Here is a 21,768-nt window from a genome sequence, read left to right on the forward strand (position 1 = left end):
ATACCTCTCCCCCAGGGTGCACACCTGCCATACCTCTCCCCCAGGGTGCACAGCTGCCACACCTCTCCCTCAGGGTGCACAGCTGCCACACCTCTCCCTCAGGGTGCACAGCTGCCACACCTCTCCCTCAGGGTGCACAGCTGCCACACCTCTCCCTCAGGGTGCACAGCTGCCATACCTCTCCCCCAGGGTGCACAGCTGCCACACCTCTCCCGCAGGGTGCACACCTGTCATACCTCTCCCCCAGGGTGCACACCTGCCATACCTCTCCCCCAGGGTGCACACCTGTCATACCTCTCCCCCTGGGTGCACACCTGCCATACCTCTCCCCCAGGGTGCACAGCTGCCACATCTCTCCCTCAGGATGCACAGCTGCCACACCTCGCCCCCAGGGTGCACAGCTGCCACACCTCTCCCTCAGGGTGCACAGCTGCCACACCTCTCCCCCAGGGTGCACAGCTGCCACACCTCTCCCTCAGGGTGCACAGCTACCACACCTCTCCCCCAGGGTGCACAGCTGCCACACCTCTCCCTCAGGGTGCACAGCTGCCACACCTCTCCCCCAGGGTGCACAGCTGCCACACCTCTCCCTCAGGGTGCACAGCTGCCACACCTCTCCCCCAGGGTGCACAGCTGCCACACCTCTCCCTCAGGGTGCACAGCTGCCACACCTCTCCCCCAGGGTGCACAGCTGCCACACCTCTCCCTCAGGGTGCACAGCTGCCACACCTCTCCCCCAGGGTGCACAGCTGCCACACCTCTCCCTCAGGGTGCACAGCTGCCACACCTCGCCCCCAGGGTGCACAGCTGCCACACCTCTCCCTCAGGGTGCACAGCTGCCACACCTCTCCCCCAGGGTGCACAGCTGCCACACCTCTCCCTCAGGGTGCACAGCTGCCACACCTCTCCCTCAGGGTGCACAGCTGCCACACCTCTCCCTCAGGGTGCACAGCTGCCACACCTCTCCCGTTTTTGTTTACCATCAAGCTACAATTCCACTCCTCATGGGTACTGTATAGCCCTTGTGGCTTAGCGCTTCTTTTTGATAATAATAATAATAATAATCCTCATGGGTAGCTGTGACTGGGCTCAGTGATACACAAGTTACTTGAACTCTCTTCTGTTTCATATTATCAACTACACAAAGTACCAGTACGTCAGCAGGCACGTGTCGCTCACTCCTAGGGAATGGCTGGAAGATCAGACAAAGAAGAAAGATATGATCAAGACATACAAGATACTCAAGAGGAAGAATTAATGTGGAAATGAGTTGACTGAAACGAATGAAACCCGCACGAGGAGACACGAAAGAAAAACGACAACGAAAACTTCCGACGATTCTAAGGAAACTGGGAAATGTTAGAGGTTGAACTAGGTAAAATAGAGAGACAGTGGCAAGCTAATATATTGCACAGCTTCAAAACAGATACGACAAACCCCAAATCAAGTCAGCCAACAGTATGAGGTTTGCCTAAGATCTAAAGCTCAAAACCCGCACTCTCACCTAAGTAATTACACACACAAAATAAAGCAATTCTGCCTCAGTAATTACAATATGGAGGATAAGATAGGCAGGGAGAGCTAGGGAAGGGACCGAGATAATAACAGAAGATCGGTGAAAGAGAAGAGAAGCAGCACGAACATGATAAGAGGGGGAGAGGGAAACTATTAATAAGGGATATGAGAGAGAGAGAGAGAGAGAGAGAGAGAGAGAGAGAGAGAGAGAGAGAGAGAGAGAGAGAGAGAGAGAGAGAGAGAGAGAGAGAGAGAGAGAGAGAGAGAGAGAGAGAGAGAGAGCCTAACAGAAACCTATGCCAGATTCTCAAGAGATTAAAGAGGACAGAGATGGGTGAGGGGCCGCAGCAAATGCGCTCGAACAATCATGGCGTCTGTTTCCTCATTACAAAAAAGACAACAACACCTAGGTACACTACCACTATCCACGCATGTGGATAGTGGTAGTGTACACATGTTCAAAACTTTCTCATCTTTATTTCCAAAACGTTTCGCCTACACAGTAGGCTTCAAGCGAAACGTTTCGGTAATGAAGATACCAGAGTGCTGCCCATATATCTCATTCAACTTGTCAATGTCGTATACCATTATTATAACTATGAACTCACGTCGTCTCAACCAAAACAAAACAGAACTGTCTCGAACAAAACTGAAAAAGTGAACTTTAATTTCCTGACGAAAACGCAGACACGAATAACGAAATTAAGAACACGAACTGGCAAAAAAAAAAAAGTCACTCGTGTTGCTGGTATGGTTTGACAATTCAACTGTGTAAAAAATTAAGAGATACAGTTTCGCGTAGACAAATATTAGGTTCTAATCCTGGGGTAAGAAAATTATAAAAACTATAAACTCAATAATACGAAACTTAATCGCAGCGGATGGAAAGGAAAGAGAAATTGTCAAATGTAGACTGCACAAATCGGAAGTTAGTTGTTTATTTTCGTTTATTTTCGTTATTCAGTTTATTTTCGTTAAGAGTGCTTGGCTTCACGTCATCAACTGTGACACTAATCATTTCGACGAAGATAAGGATCACACAGTTTAAACCTGTATAAAACACGAGGAATGAGCGATGGAATGATTGAAGTGTACAAATGGATGAAAGGTAACAATAAAGGAGATACAAATAAGGCGATGGAAAAAAATTACAAAGCTCTCAACACTGACTCTCACTGGACAAATTAAAATATAAAGATGAAGATTAGTCTACCTGGATGAGGTTACACAACGAGTGTTGATATAACGGTAGATTTTCTTCACTCAAGCTCCCCACACAAACTACGAATATCTCACCCACTCTTCAACCCCCCACTCTGACCACTCAATTACCCCCACATTGACCCTTTATGACCTAAGACACCAACTCAACAATTAGATACAGAAACTTCCTTAACTTTGCAGTTTATATCTCCGCCTGAGTGAGAAACAAGAACTTGCGAGAGGACGGCAAGAAGGGTGAACTTCAGCTCAAGTAATAACACTGATAATAAGTTTAGCGTTGAGAGCATGTGCTGCTGGGGCGGCCCTTGGCACTAACCTGTGCCAGTGAGATAAGAGCATTGAAGTTACTACTGAAGAGTAATAACAGTGACTTAGGGTGAGTCAAGAAATAACTTTGGCCTCAGAAACTACGACGGTGAACCAAGTTCAAACATCAAGGAGGGCAGGATCATAATTTATAAACTCATAATAAATTTTACTCTAACTTACGAAGCAGGGCTAACAACAAAGAGAGACAGAATTAGGGAAGACCACGGAAGACGTACAAGACAACCCTACCAGAGGGAAGAATGGAAGAAACTAAGTGAACTGGACGCATCAGAAGCAACAAGTTCTGACAACGTATCACCATGGCCACCACTGAGGACACACAGGTAGCAATGAACTATGAACCTACTTCCTAAGACATACATATTATCCGAAGTGACTGGGAAGATGATTAGGAGAATAAAAAGAACAATACCGTGTCTGGAACAATACACAAATAATCCGCACATACGAGAATGGAACTTATGACGGCGTTTCGGTACGACTAGTTGCTAGTTAATGGTCCAATGTATGGACTATTTGCGTATAATTAGGAGTACTGTGAAGCGCCCATAGAGCAGATGATCAGAAAAAGGGAGCCACCACCAATTAGAAGAAAGCGTCACCTTACACAAATAACACGTACATAGAAGAGAGAAGCTTACGACGACGTTTCGGTCCGACTTGGACCATTTACAAAGTCACAGAGACTTAGTAAATGGTCCAAGTCGGACCGAAAGGTCGTCGTAAGCCTCTCTTCTATGTGCAGGTTATATGTGTATAGTTCCAGTCACGGTACTGTGCCTTTTTTTTTTTTTTTGTTATTTAAAGCGTCATCTGTTTGGACCACCTAATACAGCAAAAGAGAAGATGAGCGAACTACACACTCAGAGTGTAGGAAGTGACACACCTAAGACTAAGCCACAACCTAGAAGATCAGGCGCGGATAACGGGAAATGGACAGCAGCATATTTAGGAGTGAAGTGAGAGTGATTCTCAGGAAGGATGAATTAAGATGAACGGACGTGAAGAGTGAGATTCCACAGAGGTCTGTACTGGAATTTATGTTACTCTTACAAGTAAACGACATTCCACGACATGCAATAATCATGAACAAGCGAAACAAATTGCAAAACAACCACAAAGGGAGAAGAATGATAGCTCTAGATTTTTCGTGTTGCAATCAACACATCGGGAGCTTGCAATGTTGCAGAAATGAGTAGGAATTCCAAGCAGATTCGTTCAGCGGAATGTTCGAGCTAGAACGGCGGTTTGCATGTCATAAGATGTAAACTCTTGTGTTTCACTGTTCGCAGATGATGCACAATTAAGATGCATTGTAGGTAGACGAGTCATTATCCGGGCAACTGAATGCAGTTACTTACAACATACTCCATCTTTTCCTCCTCAGTTTCTTAACACGAACCGAAACTTCAATGAGCAATAAAAAAAAAACATTCTCATGTATCTGGCAAAATGTTCCCTCCCTTTCTTCCCTTTCTACCTCTTCCATCCCCACCCCTCCTCCTCTCACACGAAGCCCTCACCATCCCGCAAATCCCCGCCCCCTTCCCGTCCAGATCCCTGCAGGCGCTTCCGAGGGATAGTAATATCATTGGTGGAATCAAAGTTTGATCTTCCGAGGGGTAAACAAAGCCAGCTGGAATTGAGACGAAGTACAAACAGGCAACCACCACACACGCTACGACGCCACTCTTATTGTTTCCTGCCGAGGAGGGAGGGACACGCCGGGGAGGCGGAAGACAAGGCAGCAAAATAAGAGGAATGGGAGTAAAGAGAAGGACAATGATGGCAGAAGGACAGAGAAAGAGAGAGAGAGAGAGTCAGCTTCGGGCAAGTTCGGATAACCACTGAGGATTTTATAAACACTTGGTGTAGCAGAAAGTTCCCCCACCTCTCCCCACAACCCAGACATCACCAAGGCACTCAATGTTGGGGAATCGTATTGATGTGCGGTGTATCGGAGTGTTTAGGGGATATATGGGGGTGTGCGGAGAATATACAGGGGCATGTATGGGCTCAAAGAATTCATTACAATGTCATACTTTCTAAGTATATATAGTAACTACTGTCTCGTGACACTGTCAGCCTTTCCAGTTTTAATAATGTCAGTTAAATATTGGTTTGTAACATTTCCTACCATTATTTAAACTTATTTTTTAAAAAATTAAAAAATTATAAGCAAATGCATGATGAAAACTGAATGCTGAGAGTTGCAGTACTCAAGAACCTTGTAAGTACAACTCTTCACTCTTGATGGAGTTACTCTACACCCAAATAATACTTTCGCTTTCTCCTGGCTCTCATATATATATATATATATATATATATATATATATATATATATATATATATATATATATATATATATATATATATATATATATATAGATGAATTTGGTAGGGTGTGCAAAAGAAGAAAATTAAAGGTGAATACAGGAAAGAGTAAGGTTATGAGGATAACAAAAATATTAGGTGATGAAAGATTGGATATCAGATTGGAGGGAGAGAGTATGGAGGAGGTGAACGTATTCAGATATTTGGGAGTGGACGTGTCAGCGGATGGGTCTATGAAAGATGAGGTGAATCATAGAATTGATGAGGGAAAAAGAGTGTGTGGTGCACTTATGAGTCTGTGGAGACAAAGAAGTTTGTCCTTGGAGGCAAAGAGGGGAATGTATGAGAGTATAGTTTTACCAACGCTCTTATATGGGTGTGAAGCGTGGGTGATGAATGTTGCAGCGAGGAGAAGGCTGGAGGCAGTGGAGATGTCATGTCTGAGGGCAATGTGTGGTGTGAATATAATGCAGAGAATTCGTAGTTTGGAAGTTAGGAGGAGGTGCGGGATTACCAAAACTGTTGTCCAGAGGGCTGAGGAAGGGTTGTTAAGGTGGTTCGGACATGTAGAGAGAATGGAGCGAAACAGAATGACTTCAAGAGTGTATCAGTCTGTAGTGGAAGGAAGGCGGGGTAGGGGTCGGCCTAGGAAAGGTTGGAGGGAGGGGGTAAAGGAGGTTTTGTGTGCGACGGGCTTGGACTTCCAGCAGGCATGCGTGAGCGTGTTTGATAGGAGTGAATGGAGACAAATGGTTTTTAATACTTGACGTGCTGTTGGAGTGTGAGCAAAGTAACATTTATGAAGGGATTCAGGGAAACCGGCAGGCCGGACTTGAGTCCTGGAGATGGGAAGTACAGTGCCTGCACTCTGAAGGAGGGGTGTTAATGTTGCAGTTTAAAAAGCACCCTTCTGGCAAGACAGTGATGGAGTGAATGATGGTGAAAGTTTTTCTTTTTCGGGCCACCCTGCCTTGGTGGGAATCGGCCAGTGTGATAATAAAATAATATATATATATATATATATATATATATATATATATATATATATATATATATATATATATATATAGCTATGTGTAGAAAGAGATTTGGTAATAAGTAATACATATTTTATGAAAAAGAGGATAAATAAATATACAAGATATGATGTAGCACGTAATGAAAGTAGTTTATTAGATTATGTATTGGTGGATAAAAGGTTGATGGGTAGGCTCCAGGATGTACATGTTTATAGAGGGGCAACTGATATATCGGATCATTATTTAGTTGTAGCTACAGTTAGAGTAAGAGGTAGATGGGAAAAGAGGAAGGTGGCAACAACAAGTAAGAGGGAGGTGAAAGTGTATAAACTAAGGGAGGAGGAAGTTCGGGTGAGATATAAGCGACTATTGGCAGAAAGCTGGGCTAGTGCAAAGATGAGTAGTGGGGGGTTGAAGAGGGTTGGAATAGTTTTAAAAATGCAGTATTAGAATGTGGGGCAGAAGTTTGTGGTTATAGAAGGGTGGGGGCAGGAGGAAAGAGGAGTGATTGGTGGAATGATGAAGTAAAGGGTGTGATAAAAGAGAAAAAGGTAGCTTATGAGAGGTTTTTACAAAGCAAAACTGTTATAAGAAGAGCAGAGTATATGGAAAGTAAAAGAAAGGTAAAGAGTGGTGAGAGAGTGCAAAAGGAGAGCAGAAGATACAGTGGGAGAGGCACTGTCAAGAAATTTTAATGAAAATACGAAAAAATTTTGGAGTGAGTTAAACAAGTTAAGAAAGCCTAGGGAAAGTATGGATTTGTCAGTTAAAAACAGAGTAGGGGAGTTAGTAGATGGGGAGATGGAGGTATTAGGTAGATGGCGAGAATGTTTTGAGGAACTTTTAAATGTTAAGAAAGAGAGGCAGTAATTTCATGCACTGGTCAGGGAGGTATACCATCTTTTAGGAGTGAAGAAGAGCAGAATGTAAGTGTGGGGGAGGTACGTGAGGCATTACGTAGAATGAAAGGAGGTAAAGCAGCTGGAACTGATGGGATCATGACAGAAATGTTAAAAGCAGGGGGGGATATAGTGTTGGAGTGGTTGGTACTTTTGTTTAATAAATGTATGAAAGAGGGGAAGGTACCTAGGGATTGGCGGAGAGCATGTATAGTCCCTTTATATAAAGGGAAAGGGGACAAAAGAGACTGTAAAAATTATAGAGGAATAAGTTACTGAGTATACCAGGAAAAGTGTACGGTAGGGTTATAATTGAAAGAATTAGAGGTAAGACAGAATGTAGGATTGCGGATGAGCAAGGAGGTTTCAGAGTGGGTAGGGGATGTGTAGATCAAGTGTTTACATTGAAGCATATATGTGAACAGTATTTAGATAAAGGTAGGGAAGTTTTTATTGCATTTATGGATTTAGAAAAGGCATATGATAGAGTGGATAGAGGAGCAATGTGGCAGATGTTGCAAGTATATGGAATAGGTGGTAAGTTATTAAATGCTGTAAAGAGTTTTTATGAGGATAGTGAGGCTCAGGTTAGGGTGTGTAGAAGAGAGGGAGAATACTTCCCGGTAAAAGTAGGTCTTAGACAGGGATGTGTAATGTCACCATGGTTGCTTAATATATTTATAGATGGGGTTGTAATGGAAGTAATTGCTAGGGTGTTCGGGAGTGGGGTGGGATTAAATTTTTGGGAATCAAATTCAAAATGGGAATTGACACAGTTACTTTTTGCTGATGATACTGTGCTTATGGGAGATTCTAAAGAAAAATTGCAAAGGTTAGTGGATGAGTTTGGGAATGTGTGTAAAGGTAGAAAGTTGAAAGTGAACATAGAAAAGAGTAAGGTGAAGAGGGTATCAAATGATTTAGATAAAGAAAAATTGGATATCAAATTGGGGAGGAGTAGTATGGAAGAAGTGAATGTTTTCAGATACTTGGGAGTTGACGTGTCGGCGGATGGATTTATGAAGGATGAGGTTAATCATAGAATTGATGAGGGAAAAAAGATGAGTGGTGCATTGAGGTATATGTGGAGTCAAAAAGCGTTATCTATGGAGGCAAAGAAGGGAATGTATGAAAGTGTAGTAGTACCAACACTCTTATAAGGGTGTGAAGCTTGGGTGGTAAATGCAGCAGCGAGGAGACGGTTGGAGGCAGTGGAGATGTCCTGTTTAAGAGCAATGTGTGGTGTAAATATTATGCAGAAAATTCGGAGTGTGGAAATTAGGAAAGGTGTGGAGTTAATAAAAGTATTAGTCAGAGGGCAGAAGAGGGGTTGTTGAGGTGGTTTGGTCATTTAGAGAGAATGGATCAAAGTAGAATGACATGGGAAGCATATAAATCTATAGGGGAAGGAAGGCGGGGTAGGGGTCGTCCTCGAAAGGGTTGGAGAGAGGGAGTAAAAGAGGTTTTGTGGGCAAGGGGCTTGGACTTCCAGCAAGCGTGCATGAGCGTGTTAGATAGGAGTGAATGGAGACGAATGATACTTGGGACCTGACGATCTGTTGGAGTGTGAGCAGGGTAATATTTAGTGAAGGGATTCAGGGAAACCGGTTATTTTCATATAGTCGGACTTGAGTCCTGGAAATGGGAAGTACAATGCCTGCACTTTAAAGGAGGGGTTTGGGATATTGGCAGTTTGGAGGGATATGTTGTGTATCTTTATACGTATATGCTTCTAGACTGTTGTATTCTGAGCACCTCTGCAAAAGCAGTGATAATGTGTGAGTGTGGTGAAAGTGTTGAATGATGATGAAAGTATTTACTTTTTGCGGATTTTCTTTCTTTTTTTGGGTCACCCTGCCTCGGTGGGAGACGACCGACTTGTTGAAAATACATACATACATATATATATATATATATATATATATATATATATATATATATATATATATATATATATATATATATATATATATATATATATATATGTCGTGCCGAATAGGCAGAACTTGCGATCTTGGCTTAAATAGCAACGCTCATCTTGCCATATAGGACAAGTGAAAATTTGTGTATGCAATAATTTCGCCAAAATCATTCTAAACCTAACGAAAAAAATATATTTCATTGAGTTTATTTAGTATTAAATTATTGTAAACGTATTTAAAATATATTTAGTAGGATAAGGCTAAAATAAACTGCGCTTGTTATAATAAGGTTAAGTAAGTGTTCTAAGATTCTTCTGGTGCAAAATTATAAATGAGTTCTTGCTAATTGACCAGTTTTACATATTCGGCACGACATATATATATATATATATTATATATATATTATATATATATATATATATATATATATATATTATATATATATGCAAAACAACCACTCTGAAAGAATAGAGAAATTCCAAGCGCTTTCGTGACTACTCACATTATCAAGGAACTATGAAAGTGAAGCATCCAAGGAAGCTATATAAGGGGTCTGGCCAGCACCTCACTATCAGATCCCACAACGGTTAAACACGTGACGCGCGCCGACCCAACTGGGTCCTTTGCACAACTCACCCCACAAACTATTCTACCCAAGAAAATTTAAAAATTATTATTTATCCAGTGTATTATTAAATTCTTCCCAAATTCTATTAATTATAAATTGATCTAATTATATAAACCAAAGGAAATATTCATATTATTGTCAAAACTGCTTTTTATGAAACAAGATTCAATTATATTCCTGTCGACCATGGACTTGCTTGATACTACTTTCTCAACTTTTTGAAAATCAATTGGATGATTAAAATCTCTTACATGAATAAATAGAGCATTGGAATCTTGTCCAGTTCTAATGCTATATTTATGTTGTTTTAATCTTAGTTCGAGATTTTTACCAGTTTGACCGTAATAAATCTGAAATCACCTGTTTAATGTGATCTTATTGCATACACACACACACACACACACACACACACACATATATATATATATATATATATATATATATATATATATATATATATATATATATATATATATATATATGTCGTGCCGAATAGGCAGAACTTGCGATCTTGGCTTAAATAGCAACGCTCATCTTGCCATATAGGAGAAGCGAAAATTTGTGTATGCAATAATTTCGCCAAAACCATTCTGAACCTAACGAAAAAAAATATATTTCACTGTGTTTGTTTAGTATTAAATTATTGTAAAGAAATCTAAAATATATTTAGTTGGGTTAGGCTAAAATAAATTGCGCTTGTTATAATAAGGTTAGGTAAGTTTTCTAAGATTGTTTTGGTTCAAAATTAAAAATTTTTACATTAACAATAATGAAAAAAATATATCTTTAAACATATAAGAGAAAATTTTAGAAAGGACTTAATTTTAAATGAGTTCTTGCTAATTGACCAGTTTTACATATTCGGCACGACATATATATATATATATATATATATATATATATATATATATATATATATATATATATATATATATATATATATATATATATATATATATATATATATATATATATAATACATATATCATCGCGACTGTTTCGTGAGAAGGACCACATTATCTGCTCGTCTTACGTTATAATTAACAGTAATAATATTAGCACTAGAATTACAGTCACCATCACTTTAATTATTACTGAAAATATTCAAGGCAATTCTAGTGTGAGGAACCGCTGAAGAGTGTTAGTAGAGAACACTGGCAGTAGAAACAGATATCACATCAACAATACTAACAACGTAGTAACAATATTGGTAATACAACTGTCAATGTAGATATGCAACATATGTTCAACATGTGTCTCACTCATCCACTTACCGGTATTATATACCATAATATTATACAATACCGGCAATGACTATCATTACTATAATGATAACAGTATAAAGTCACCTAGTGTCAAGAACAATGTACTGATATTAAGCTGACACAGATTTTAAACTTACAGATTCTACCAGAAGGAAAGAAAAACAAATTTACCTTTAATAAACAAATACTAAATGATAACTTGATTAAATATTATACACAAGATTTTTTTTAATTTATATGAATCTACAATAAAAGAAATATGTATAAGGATAAAAATAGCCAAGATTAAAAAAGCTTGATTTTATTCCGGTCAAGCTTATATGATCCTTACATGTGACTACCTGGCTTATATGATCCTTACATGTGACAACCTGGCTTATATGATCCTTACATGCGACTACCTGGCTTATATGATCCTTACATGTGACAACCTGGCTTATATGATCCTTACATGTGACTACCTGGCTTATATGATCCTTACATGTGACTACCTGGCTTATATGATCCTTACATGTGACTACCTGGCTTATATGATCCTTACATGTGACTACCTGGCTTATATGATCCTTACATATGACTACCTGGCTTATATGATCCTTACATGTAACTACCTGGCTTGTATGATCCTTACATGTTACTACCTGGCTTATATGATCCTTACATGTTACTACCTGGCTTGTATGATCCTTATATGTTACTACCTGGCTTATATGATCCTTACATGTTACTACCTGGCTTGTATGATCCTTACATGTTACTACCTGGCTTGTATGATCCTTATATGTTACTACCTGGCTTATATGATCCTTACATGTGACTACCTGGCTTATATGATCCTTACATGTGACTACCTGGCTTATATGATCCTTACATGTTACTACCTGGCTTATGATCCTTACATGTGACTACCTGGCTTATATGATCCTTACATGTTACTACCTGGCTTATATGATCCTTACATGTTACTACCTGGCTTATATGATCCTTACATGTGACTACCTGGCTTATATGATCCTTACATGTGACTACCTGGCTTATATGATCCTTACATGTGACTACCTGGCTTATATGATCCTTACATGTTACTACCTGGCTTATATGATCCTTACATGTGACTACCTGGCTTATATGATCCTTACATGTGACTACCTGGCTTATATGATCCTTACATGTGACTACCTGGCTTATATGATCCTTACATGTGACTACCTGGCTTATATGATCCTTACATGTGACTACCTGGCTTATATGATCCTTACATGTTACTACCTGGCTTATATGATCCTTACATGTGACTACCTGGCTTATATGATCCTTACATGTGACTACCTGGCTTATATGATCCTTACATTTGACTACCCGGCTTATATGATCCTTATATGTGACTACCTGGCTTATATGATCCTTACATGTTACTACCTGGCTTATATGATCCTTATATGTGACTACCTGGCTTATATGATCCTTACATGTTACTACCTGGGTTATATGATCCTTACATGTGACTACCTGGCTTACATGATCCTTACATGTGACTACCTGGCTTACATGATCCTTACATGTTACTACCTGGCTTATATGATCCTTACATGTGACTACCTGGCTTATATGATCCTTACATGTGACTACCTGGCTTATATGATCCTTACATGTGACTACCTGGCTTATATGATCATTACATGTGACTACCTGGCTTATATGATCCTTACATGTGACTACCTGGCTTATATGATCCTTACATGTTACTACCTGGCTTATATGATCCTTACATGTGACTACCTGGCTTATATGATCCTTACATGTGACTACCTGGCTTATATGATCCTTACATGTGACTACCCGGCTTATATGATCCTTACATGTTACTACCTGGCTTATATGATCCTTACATGTGACTACCTGGCTTATATGATCCTTACATGTTACTACCTGGCTTATATGATCCTTACATGTGACTACCTGGCTTATATGATCCTTACATGTTACTACCTGGCTTATATGATCCTTACATGTGACTACCTGGCTTATATGATCCTTACATGTTACTACCTGGCTTGTATGATCCTTACATGTTACTACCTGGCTTGTATGATCCTTACATGTTACTACCTGGCTTGTATGATCCTTACATGTTACTACCTGGCTTGTATGATCCTTACATGTTACTACCTGGCTTGTATGATCCTTACATGTTACTACCTGGCTTGTATGATCTCTACATGTTACTACCTGGCTTGTATGTTCCTTACATGTGACTACCTGGCTTGTATGACCCTTACATGTGACTACCTGGCTTGTATGACCCTTACATGTGACTACCTGGCTTGTATGACCCTTACATGTGACTACCTGGCTTGTATGATCCTTACATGTGACTACCCGGTTTGTATGATCCTTACATGTGACTACCTGGCTTGTATGACCCTTACATGTGACTACCTGGCTTGTATGATCCTTACATGTGACTACCCGGTTTGTATGATCCTTACATGTGACTACCTGGCTTGTATGACCCTTACATGTGACTACCTGGCTTGTATGATCCTTACATGTGACTACCTGGCTTGTATGATCCTTACATGTGACTACCTAGCTTGTATGATCCTTACATGTGACTACCTGGCTTGTATGACCCTTACATGTGACTGCCTGGCTTGTATGACCCTTACATGTGACTACCTGGCTTGTATGACCCTTACATGTGACTACCCGGTTTGTATGATCCTTACATGTGACTACCTGGCTTGTATGACCCTTACATGTGACTACCTGGCTTGTATGATCCTTACATGTGACTACCCGGTTTGTATGATCCTTACATGTGAATACCTGGCTTGTATGACCCTTACATGTGACTACCTGGCTTGTATGATCCTTACATGTGACTACCTGGCTTGTATGATCCTTACATGTGACTACCTAGCTTGTATGATCCTTACATGTGACTACCTAGCTTGTATGATCCTTACATGTGACTACCTGGCTTGTATGATCCTTACATGTGACTACCTGGCTTGTATGATCCTTACATGTGACTACCTGGCTTGTATGATCCTTACATGTGACTACCTGGCTTGTATGATCTTTACATGTGACTACCTGGCTTGTATGATCCTTACATGTGACTACCTGGCTTGTATGATCTTTACATGTGACTACCTGGCTTGTATGATCCTTACATGTGACTACCTGGCTTGTATGATCTTTACATGTGACTACCTGGCTTGTATGATCCTTACATGTGACTACCTGGCTTATATGATCCTTACATGTGACTACCTGGCTTATATGATCCTTACATGTGACTACCTGGCTTATATGATCCTTACATGTGACTACCTGGCTTATATGATCCTTACATGTTACTACCTGGCTTATATGATCCTTACATGTGACTACCTGGCTTATATGATCCTTACATGTGACTACCTGGCTTATATGATCCTTACATTTGACTACCCGGCTTATATGATCCTTATATGTGACTACCTGGCTTATATGATCCTTACATGTTACTACCTGGCTTATATGATCCTTATATGTGACTACCTGGCTTATATGATCCTTACATGTTACTACCTGGGTTATATGATCCTTACATGTGACTACCTGGCTTACATGATCCTTACATGTGACTACCTGGCTTACATGATCCTTACATGTTACTACCTGGCTTATATGATCCTTACATGTGACTACCTGGCTTATATGATCCTTACATGTGACTACCTGGCTTATATGATCCTTACATGTGACTACCTGGCTTATCATGCTGACTCCCGCTTATGAGTGTCCCATGAGCTAATCCAGTATTCATCCCAGGTCTAGCTACCAGGTTAGTCACTCCAGTTACTCACCAGGTCTAGCTCATCCAGGTCAGCTACCCAGTGCCTAACTCACAGGCTAGTCACTTCATGCTTAGCTAACCCAGGTCTCTCACTCAGAGTCTATCTCACCAGGCCTATCTCACCCAGGCTATCTCACTAGGTCTAGCTACCCCAGGTCTAGCTCACCCAGGCTACCTCACCTCAGGTCAGCTACAAGGTTACTCACCAGGTCTATTCACCTGGTCAGCTTACAGTCTATCTCACCCAGGTCTATCCTTACAGATCTACTACCCAGGTCTACCTACTGGTCTACTCACCCAGGTCTAGCTACCAGGTCTAGTACCTGTCACTTACCTGGTCTACCTCACCTCAGGTCTAGCTCACCCAGGTCTATCTCACCCCAGGTCTAGCTCACCAGGTCATGACTGGGTGATTCCATTCACCATGTTAGCTCACTAACAGTTACATAACACCACTCCTGACACAATAACTTTAACCTAACTCTACTTATCATTGTACTGCAAGCTTGTATTACACCAAGCGTCACTAACAACCTCAATGCGACTTGTTTGCAGCTTTACAGTGCTGCATTGCATGCATCACTTCCAGTTATGTAAAGTTTCGTTTACATAATTCACTGGCTAATGAATTAACATATGACACAGTAACAAGGTGAAATATCGAAGCAAATATATTTTGCAACATTAAAGTCGATATAGAGCTAAACTGCCTGATATATAATGAAGAAAATGACAAACACATAAATACAACATACAACACAGCTATGCCACTACATGACCTCATCCACACTGGTAATGTGGAGGAGGTGACAGGTGCTGATACCTGACACTACCATCACCATGACTCACCTGCAGACGTCAATGCAAATGATCAAGCAGGGTTACTAATCGTACCACCACCACCACTGCCTCACCTGACAGGGCTTGTATGATCTTTACATGTGACTACCTGGCTTGTATGATCCTTACATGTGACTACCTGGCTTGTATGATCTTTACATGTGACTACCTGGCTTGTATGATCCTTACATGTGACTACCTGGCTTGTATGATCTTTACATGTGACTACCTGGCTTGTATGATCCTTACATGTGACTACCTGGCTTGTATGATCTTTACATGTGACTACCTGGCTTGTATGATCTTTACATGTGACTACCTGGCTTGTATGATCTTTACATGTGACTACCTGGCTTGTATGATCTTTACATGTGACTACCTGGCTTGTATGATCTTTACATGTGACTACCTGGCTTGTATGATCCTTACATGTGACTACCTAGCTTGTATGATCCTTACATGTGACTACCTGGCTTGTATGACCCTTACATGTGACTACCTGGCTTGTATGATCTTTACATGTGACTACCTGGCTTGTATGATCTTTACATGTGACTACCTGGCTTGTATGATCTTTACATGTGACTACCTGGCTTGTATGATCTTTACATGTGACTACCTGGCTTGTATGATCTTTACATGTGACTACCTGGCTTGTATGATCCTTACATGTGACTACCTAGCTTGTATGATCCTTACATGTGACTACCTGGCTTGTATGACCCTTACATGTGACTACCTGGCTTGTATGACCCTTACATGTGACTACCTGGCTTATATGATCCTTACATGTGACTACCTGGCTTATATGATCCTTACATGTTACTACCTGGCTTATATGATCCTTACATGTGACTACCTGGCTTATATGATCCTTACATGTGACTACCTGGCTTATATGATCCTTACATGTGACTACCTGGCTTATATGATCCTTACATGTTACTACCTGGCTTATATGATCCTTACATGTGACTACCTGGCTTGTATGATCTTTACATGTGACTACCTGGCTTATATGATCCTTACATGTGACTACCTGGCTTGTATGATCTTTACATGTGACTACCTGGCTTGTATGATCTTTACATGTGACTACCTGGCTTATATGATCCTTACATGTGACTACCTGGCTTATATGATCCTTACATGTGACTACCTGGCTTATATGACCCTTACATGTGACTACCTGGCTTATATGATCCTTACATGTGACTACCTGGCTTATATGACCCTTACATGTGACTACCTGGCTTGTATGGTGGTTGTTTACTGGGTGACCACCTGGAGAACACTGGCACTTGTATCTTTCACTTGGTCTTTGCTTCATCACTCTCTCCCTTAATATTACATCTGACCCTCTCCCTCAGTGCCACTTCGACATTTTCCTGTCTCACCTTGAGTGCCACATCTGCCCTGGCCTTGTGCCTTTTCCCGAGTGCCAGTAAATATGGCACATTTCTCAACTAGTGTCAACATCTCAATAACCCACTGACTGTTGCCCCTTACATGAGTGTCCCTGAGCTTAATCCAGTATTCATCCCAGGTCTAGCTCAACCCAGGTCTAGCTCAACCCAGGTCTAGCTCATCCCAGGTCTAGCTCACCCCAGGCCTAACTCACCCCAGGCCTAGCTCACCCCAGGCTTAGCTAACCCCAGGTCTAGCTCACCTCAGGTCTATCTCACCCCAGTTCTATCTCACCCTAGGTCTATCTCACCCCAGGCCTATCTCACCCCAGGTCTATCTCACCCCAGGTCTAGCTCACCCCAGGTCTAGCTCACCCCAGGTCTACCTCACCTCAGGTCTAGCTCACCCAAAGGTCTAGCTCACCCCAGGTCTATCTCACCTCAGGTCTAGCTCACCCCAGGTCTATCTCACCCCAAACTAGCTCACCCCAGATCTATCTCACCCCAGGTCTACCTCACCTCAGGTCTACCTCACCCCAGGTCTAGCTCACCCCAGGTCTAGCTCACCCCAGGTCTAGTTCACCCCGGGTCTAACTCACCCCGGGTCTACCTCACCTCAGGTCTAGCTCACCCCAGGTCTATCTCACCCCAGGTCTAGCTCACCCCAGGTCAATGACCTGGGGTTGATTCAATATTCACCCCAGGTTAAGCTCACCTAAACAGTTACATAACACGCAGTCTCCTGCGACAATAACCTTTAACCTAACTACTACTTATAGTTTGTATTTGCAAGTTGTAATTACAAACTACAAGCAGTCACTACAAAACAACCTGCAAATGCGACTTGCTTTTGCAGCTTTTATCCAGTTGCTGCAAGTTGCATGCATCACTTACAAGTTATATAAAGCTTTTTCGTTTACATAATTCACGGTAAATGAATTAACACTACTGAACACAGTAACAAGAGTGAAAATGTATCGTAAGCAAATATATTTTGCAACATTAAAAGTCGATATACGAGCCATAAACATGGGCGCTGATATATAATAGCGAAGAATAATAATGACAAACACATAAATACAACATACAACACAGCATATGCCACCATGACCTCATCCACACTGGTAAATAATGAGAGGGAGGTGGACAGGTGCCCGATTACTAGACACACTACCATCACCATGACTTCACCTGCAGACGTCAAGACAAATGTGAAAAGCAAGCAGGTGGGTTACTAATCGTACCACCACCACCACCACTGCCTCACCTGCACAGGTAAACAAGAGTGAGAGGTAGACAGGTGTACCATTACTAAACACAACATTAATTTACTCGTCAACACCTGACGCAAAATTAACTCACACTACAAGCTTAATAACACTGTGTATGCTCCAGGCTTCATTTAGTTAATTGTTAATGAAAAGGAGGGGTGTTGACGGCAAGTACTTCACCGGGTGTCAGGTTCATGGGTGAGCAAGTGGGCTTGGTGGTAGGGCAGTGGGTGAGTTCGATAGTGGGATATTGGGCGACCGATGGTGTACCAGTGGATGACTTAGATGTTAGGGCAGTGGGTGAGTGACTTCGGTAGCGAGGCAGTGTGTATGTGCGACTTTGGTAGTGTTTCACCGAGATAACTTCAGCGATGCGTCAGTGGGAATGGCGGCACGGTGCTTGGCGGTGCCCAGGAAAAAAACTACCTTATGTAATAATCTAGGAGCTTGATTCTAGAGCGTGAACTGCATATGTATATCGACAATCAATTCAAGTAGATTGGGCACAACTGCAACGTGGTTAACTAGTATGGCAGTGGATAATTAAGGTGATAGAGTTGTACACGGAAGAACAGCGGTTATTAGATGGACAAGTAGGTCGAATTATACAAGCAAAAAAGTGAATTATGTTTGGTGAGTCAGTAGATAATTGACAGTGGTGGAACAAAGCTTTCATCGGATGAGAAATGGGTTAAAGAATGCACTGTGTAAGTGGAGTAGCAACAGCTCAAGTGAACAAGCTGATAAATATTGACGGTTAAGTTGAAAAATATGACCAAGTGGACAGAAGAGTGGTTGGGATCGGGAATAATAAGTGATGTGTTCTATTGCCACGTGGATGAACTACAAACATATTTAAAACACAACAAACAACTTATTACCAACATACACGCGTGTGTGATGTTAATAAAAAAAACGATAACACATTTACTGCACGTGTACTATGACTTATATAACACTAAAAGAAATCAACGTTCTTTACAAATAAAATTTTCAATTTGTCAGCGATTCAAACCACACTATATATTTTACAGTTCACGTTAACCATATCATACACAAATTAATATTTTTTCTGCAATTACAAACTCGTATTTCAAAACGACATCTTACTGTGATTTTTTTTAACAGAGCGGATATGCTTCAGGGATGCGCTAATGATTGTTAAAGTCACTGAGCCCGGAAAGTCTTTTGCCCGGAAAGATGTTCCAAACAAAGATAAATACAACATCGCCCTCACACCTCGCGTTACCAGCGACACATCATCCACTAAAAGTATTCGTTAATCGCTATGTGTATAAACTGTAAACTATGAATGAACGAAGTATTTTCTAAACACTATACATCCAAACCTAGTTGAACATACTTCCACCCTTATCGACCACCATTCTACAGTACTAATCACTACTGGCCACAATCCTGGAATCTCCATAACAGGGCCGCTACTATACAATATATACACACCTTCGGTCATCTAACTTGCACCACAGTCACAACAGAACCTCTCCAGTCGCCAAAGAATACCTCCAGACGTCTACAACCTTCACAAACACAAATCACTTGTGTTCCACATGTGTTGGTTCACCAGCAGGAACCAACCCACGTCTCCCAGGTCGCGACTAGCCCCGACCCCGCTAACTCTCCACTAATCTCAGCAGACTGTGGACAAAAGGAAGTTTGTTGAGCCTTTGTATGGACCTGGGCTGACCAGAGGATAACTACAAGAGCTGTCCAGGGGCGGCGGCCGTGGGCGTACCTACCCAGCCTTCCAGTTCCTGCCCCGTTATATCACCCTCATCTTTTTCCCCAAAAAAAAACATTTGTGTACCTCTTTCCTCACTGTTCTGAATTTCCTAATACCGAATATTGCATATTTTAACCAATGTAAAAGTATATAAATACGCCACCAATGTCCTTACCAGAAGCAAGTATGCGGAGAACTTGATGGCGGAGAGAGAGTAGCAGAGATGGTGCAAATAAAGGAGTAATTGAACGAAGCCATCTGGGCAGAGGGGGCGCGGGGGCAAAGGGTGGTACCTCTTGTTCACCACAGCAACGAGTAGAGAAGCGGCTCCTGTGTGCCCTGCCCACCTTGTTGATGCTGCCGCTGCCGCCGTTCCTACCGCTGATGATGCCGCTGAAGCTGCTGCTGATGCTGCCGCTGTTGCTGCTATGCTTCTGTCAATGGCCTCTGCTGCTGCAGCTGTTGCTGCCGTTGTTTCTCCCTGTTATTACTGTTGGTGGTGCGCTGCCGTCTCCATGCTGCTGTCACTCTGGCCTCCGCTGTTGCTGCTTCTGTTATTATTATTATTATTATTATTATTATTGTTGGTGCTGCCGCTATGCTGCTGTCACTCTGACCTCTGCTGCTGCTGTTACTGGCGTTTATACCCTCACACAACTTATACAGACAGACAACCTGCTTCACTATAGTATGCACCCACTTCCTTAATTCTGATCCTACACAGCAGGTTCGTGAAGGAAGACTTCGGACACCAACACAACCACAACGACTGCTAATGGCCTTGTTCTTACTCACTTTGATAATCTTACAGAATCTCCTTCACGCCTACCTTGAAAATCTTACACGGTCTGACAGTTTTAGGGTGCTACGAACGAACGTCGGGGTGGAACAGCGAACTGGGAGGTGGACCAACGAAATAGGAAGTGGACCAACGAACTGGGAAACGGACCAATAACCGGAGGGATGGACAAACGAGCAGAAGACTAGACCAGCGAACGAAGAAGTGAATCAAAGAACGGATGGATCAATGAACGGAGGGATAAACGAAATGCGGAGTAGACCAGTGGAATTTGCCTAGAGTTGCTTCAGGAGGTCACCGCCCTCGCGGCCCGGTTCCAGACCATACCTCCTGCTTGCTGGTCTGATCGATCAAGCTATTAGTGCCCGCCGCCGAAGTCCAATGTATGCACCACAACCCGGCTGATCAGAAAATGTTTTTAAGGAATCTGTCGAGTTCCTCTCAAGTGTATTCATCGCTCCCTTGCTTTTCATTGGAGTTATCCTGCACCGTCTGCCAAGCCTCTTGTGTGCATATGAAGTAATTTTGGTGTGCAGGTTTGGTACCAATCCCTTCAGTTGAAGATTATGATGTATCTTTCTAGTCTATGTTCTAAGGAGTACAGTTGTAGGGACTGCAAGCACTCCCAGTAATTTAGGTGCTTGACTGAGTTTATACGAACTGTGAAGGTTCTCTGTGCATTTCCCATCTCAGCAATTTCGCCTATCTTGAGGGAGGCAGCCAACGAA

General features: G+C 41.8%; 1 protein-coding gene across 5 annotated transcripts in view; it reads right to left on the minus strand.

Annotated features, from left to right (window-relative positions):
* Positions 1 to 21,768, minus strand: part of LOC128687148 (Fanconi anemia group J protein homolog) — an 820,717-nt gene that overhangs the window by 477,333 nt on the left and 321,616 nt on the right. The window contains exon 1 of one of the 5 annotated variants that reach the window (XM_070092595.1): positions 19,962 to 20,045. The exons of the other annotated variants lie outside the window; for them this stretch is intronic. Within the exon in view, the coding sequence (XP_069948696.1) occupies positions 19,962 to 19,971 (10 nt within the window). The 5' untranslated portion in view covers positions 19,972 to 20,045. Of the gene's footprint in view, positions 1 to 19,961; positions 20,046 to 21,768 lie in introns of those variants that run through there. 5 annotated transcript variants of the gene reach the window in all.

The sequence above is a fragment of the Cherax quadricarinatus genome, chromosome 40 (assembly GCF_038502225.1).
Source record: "Cherax quadricarinatus isolate ZL_2023a chromosome 40, ASM3850222v1, whole genome shotgun sequence".
Taxonomy (NCBI): domain Eukaryota; kingdom Metazoa; phylum Arthropoda; class Malacostraca; order Decapoda; family Parastacidae; genus Cherax; species Cherax quadricarinatus.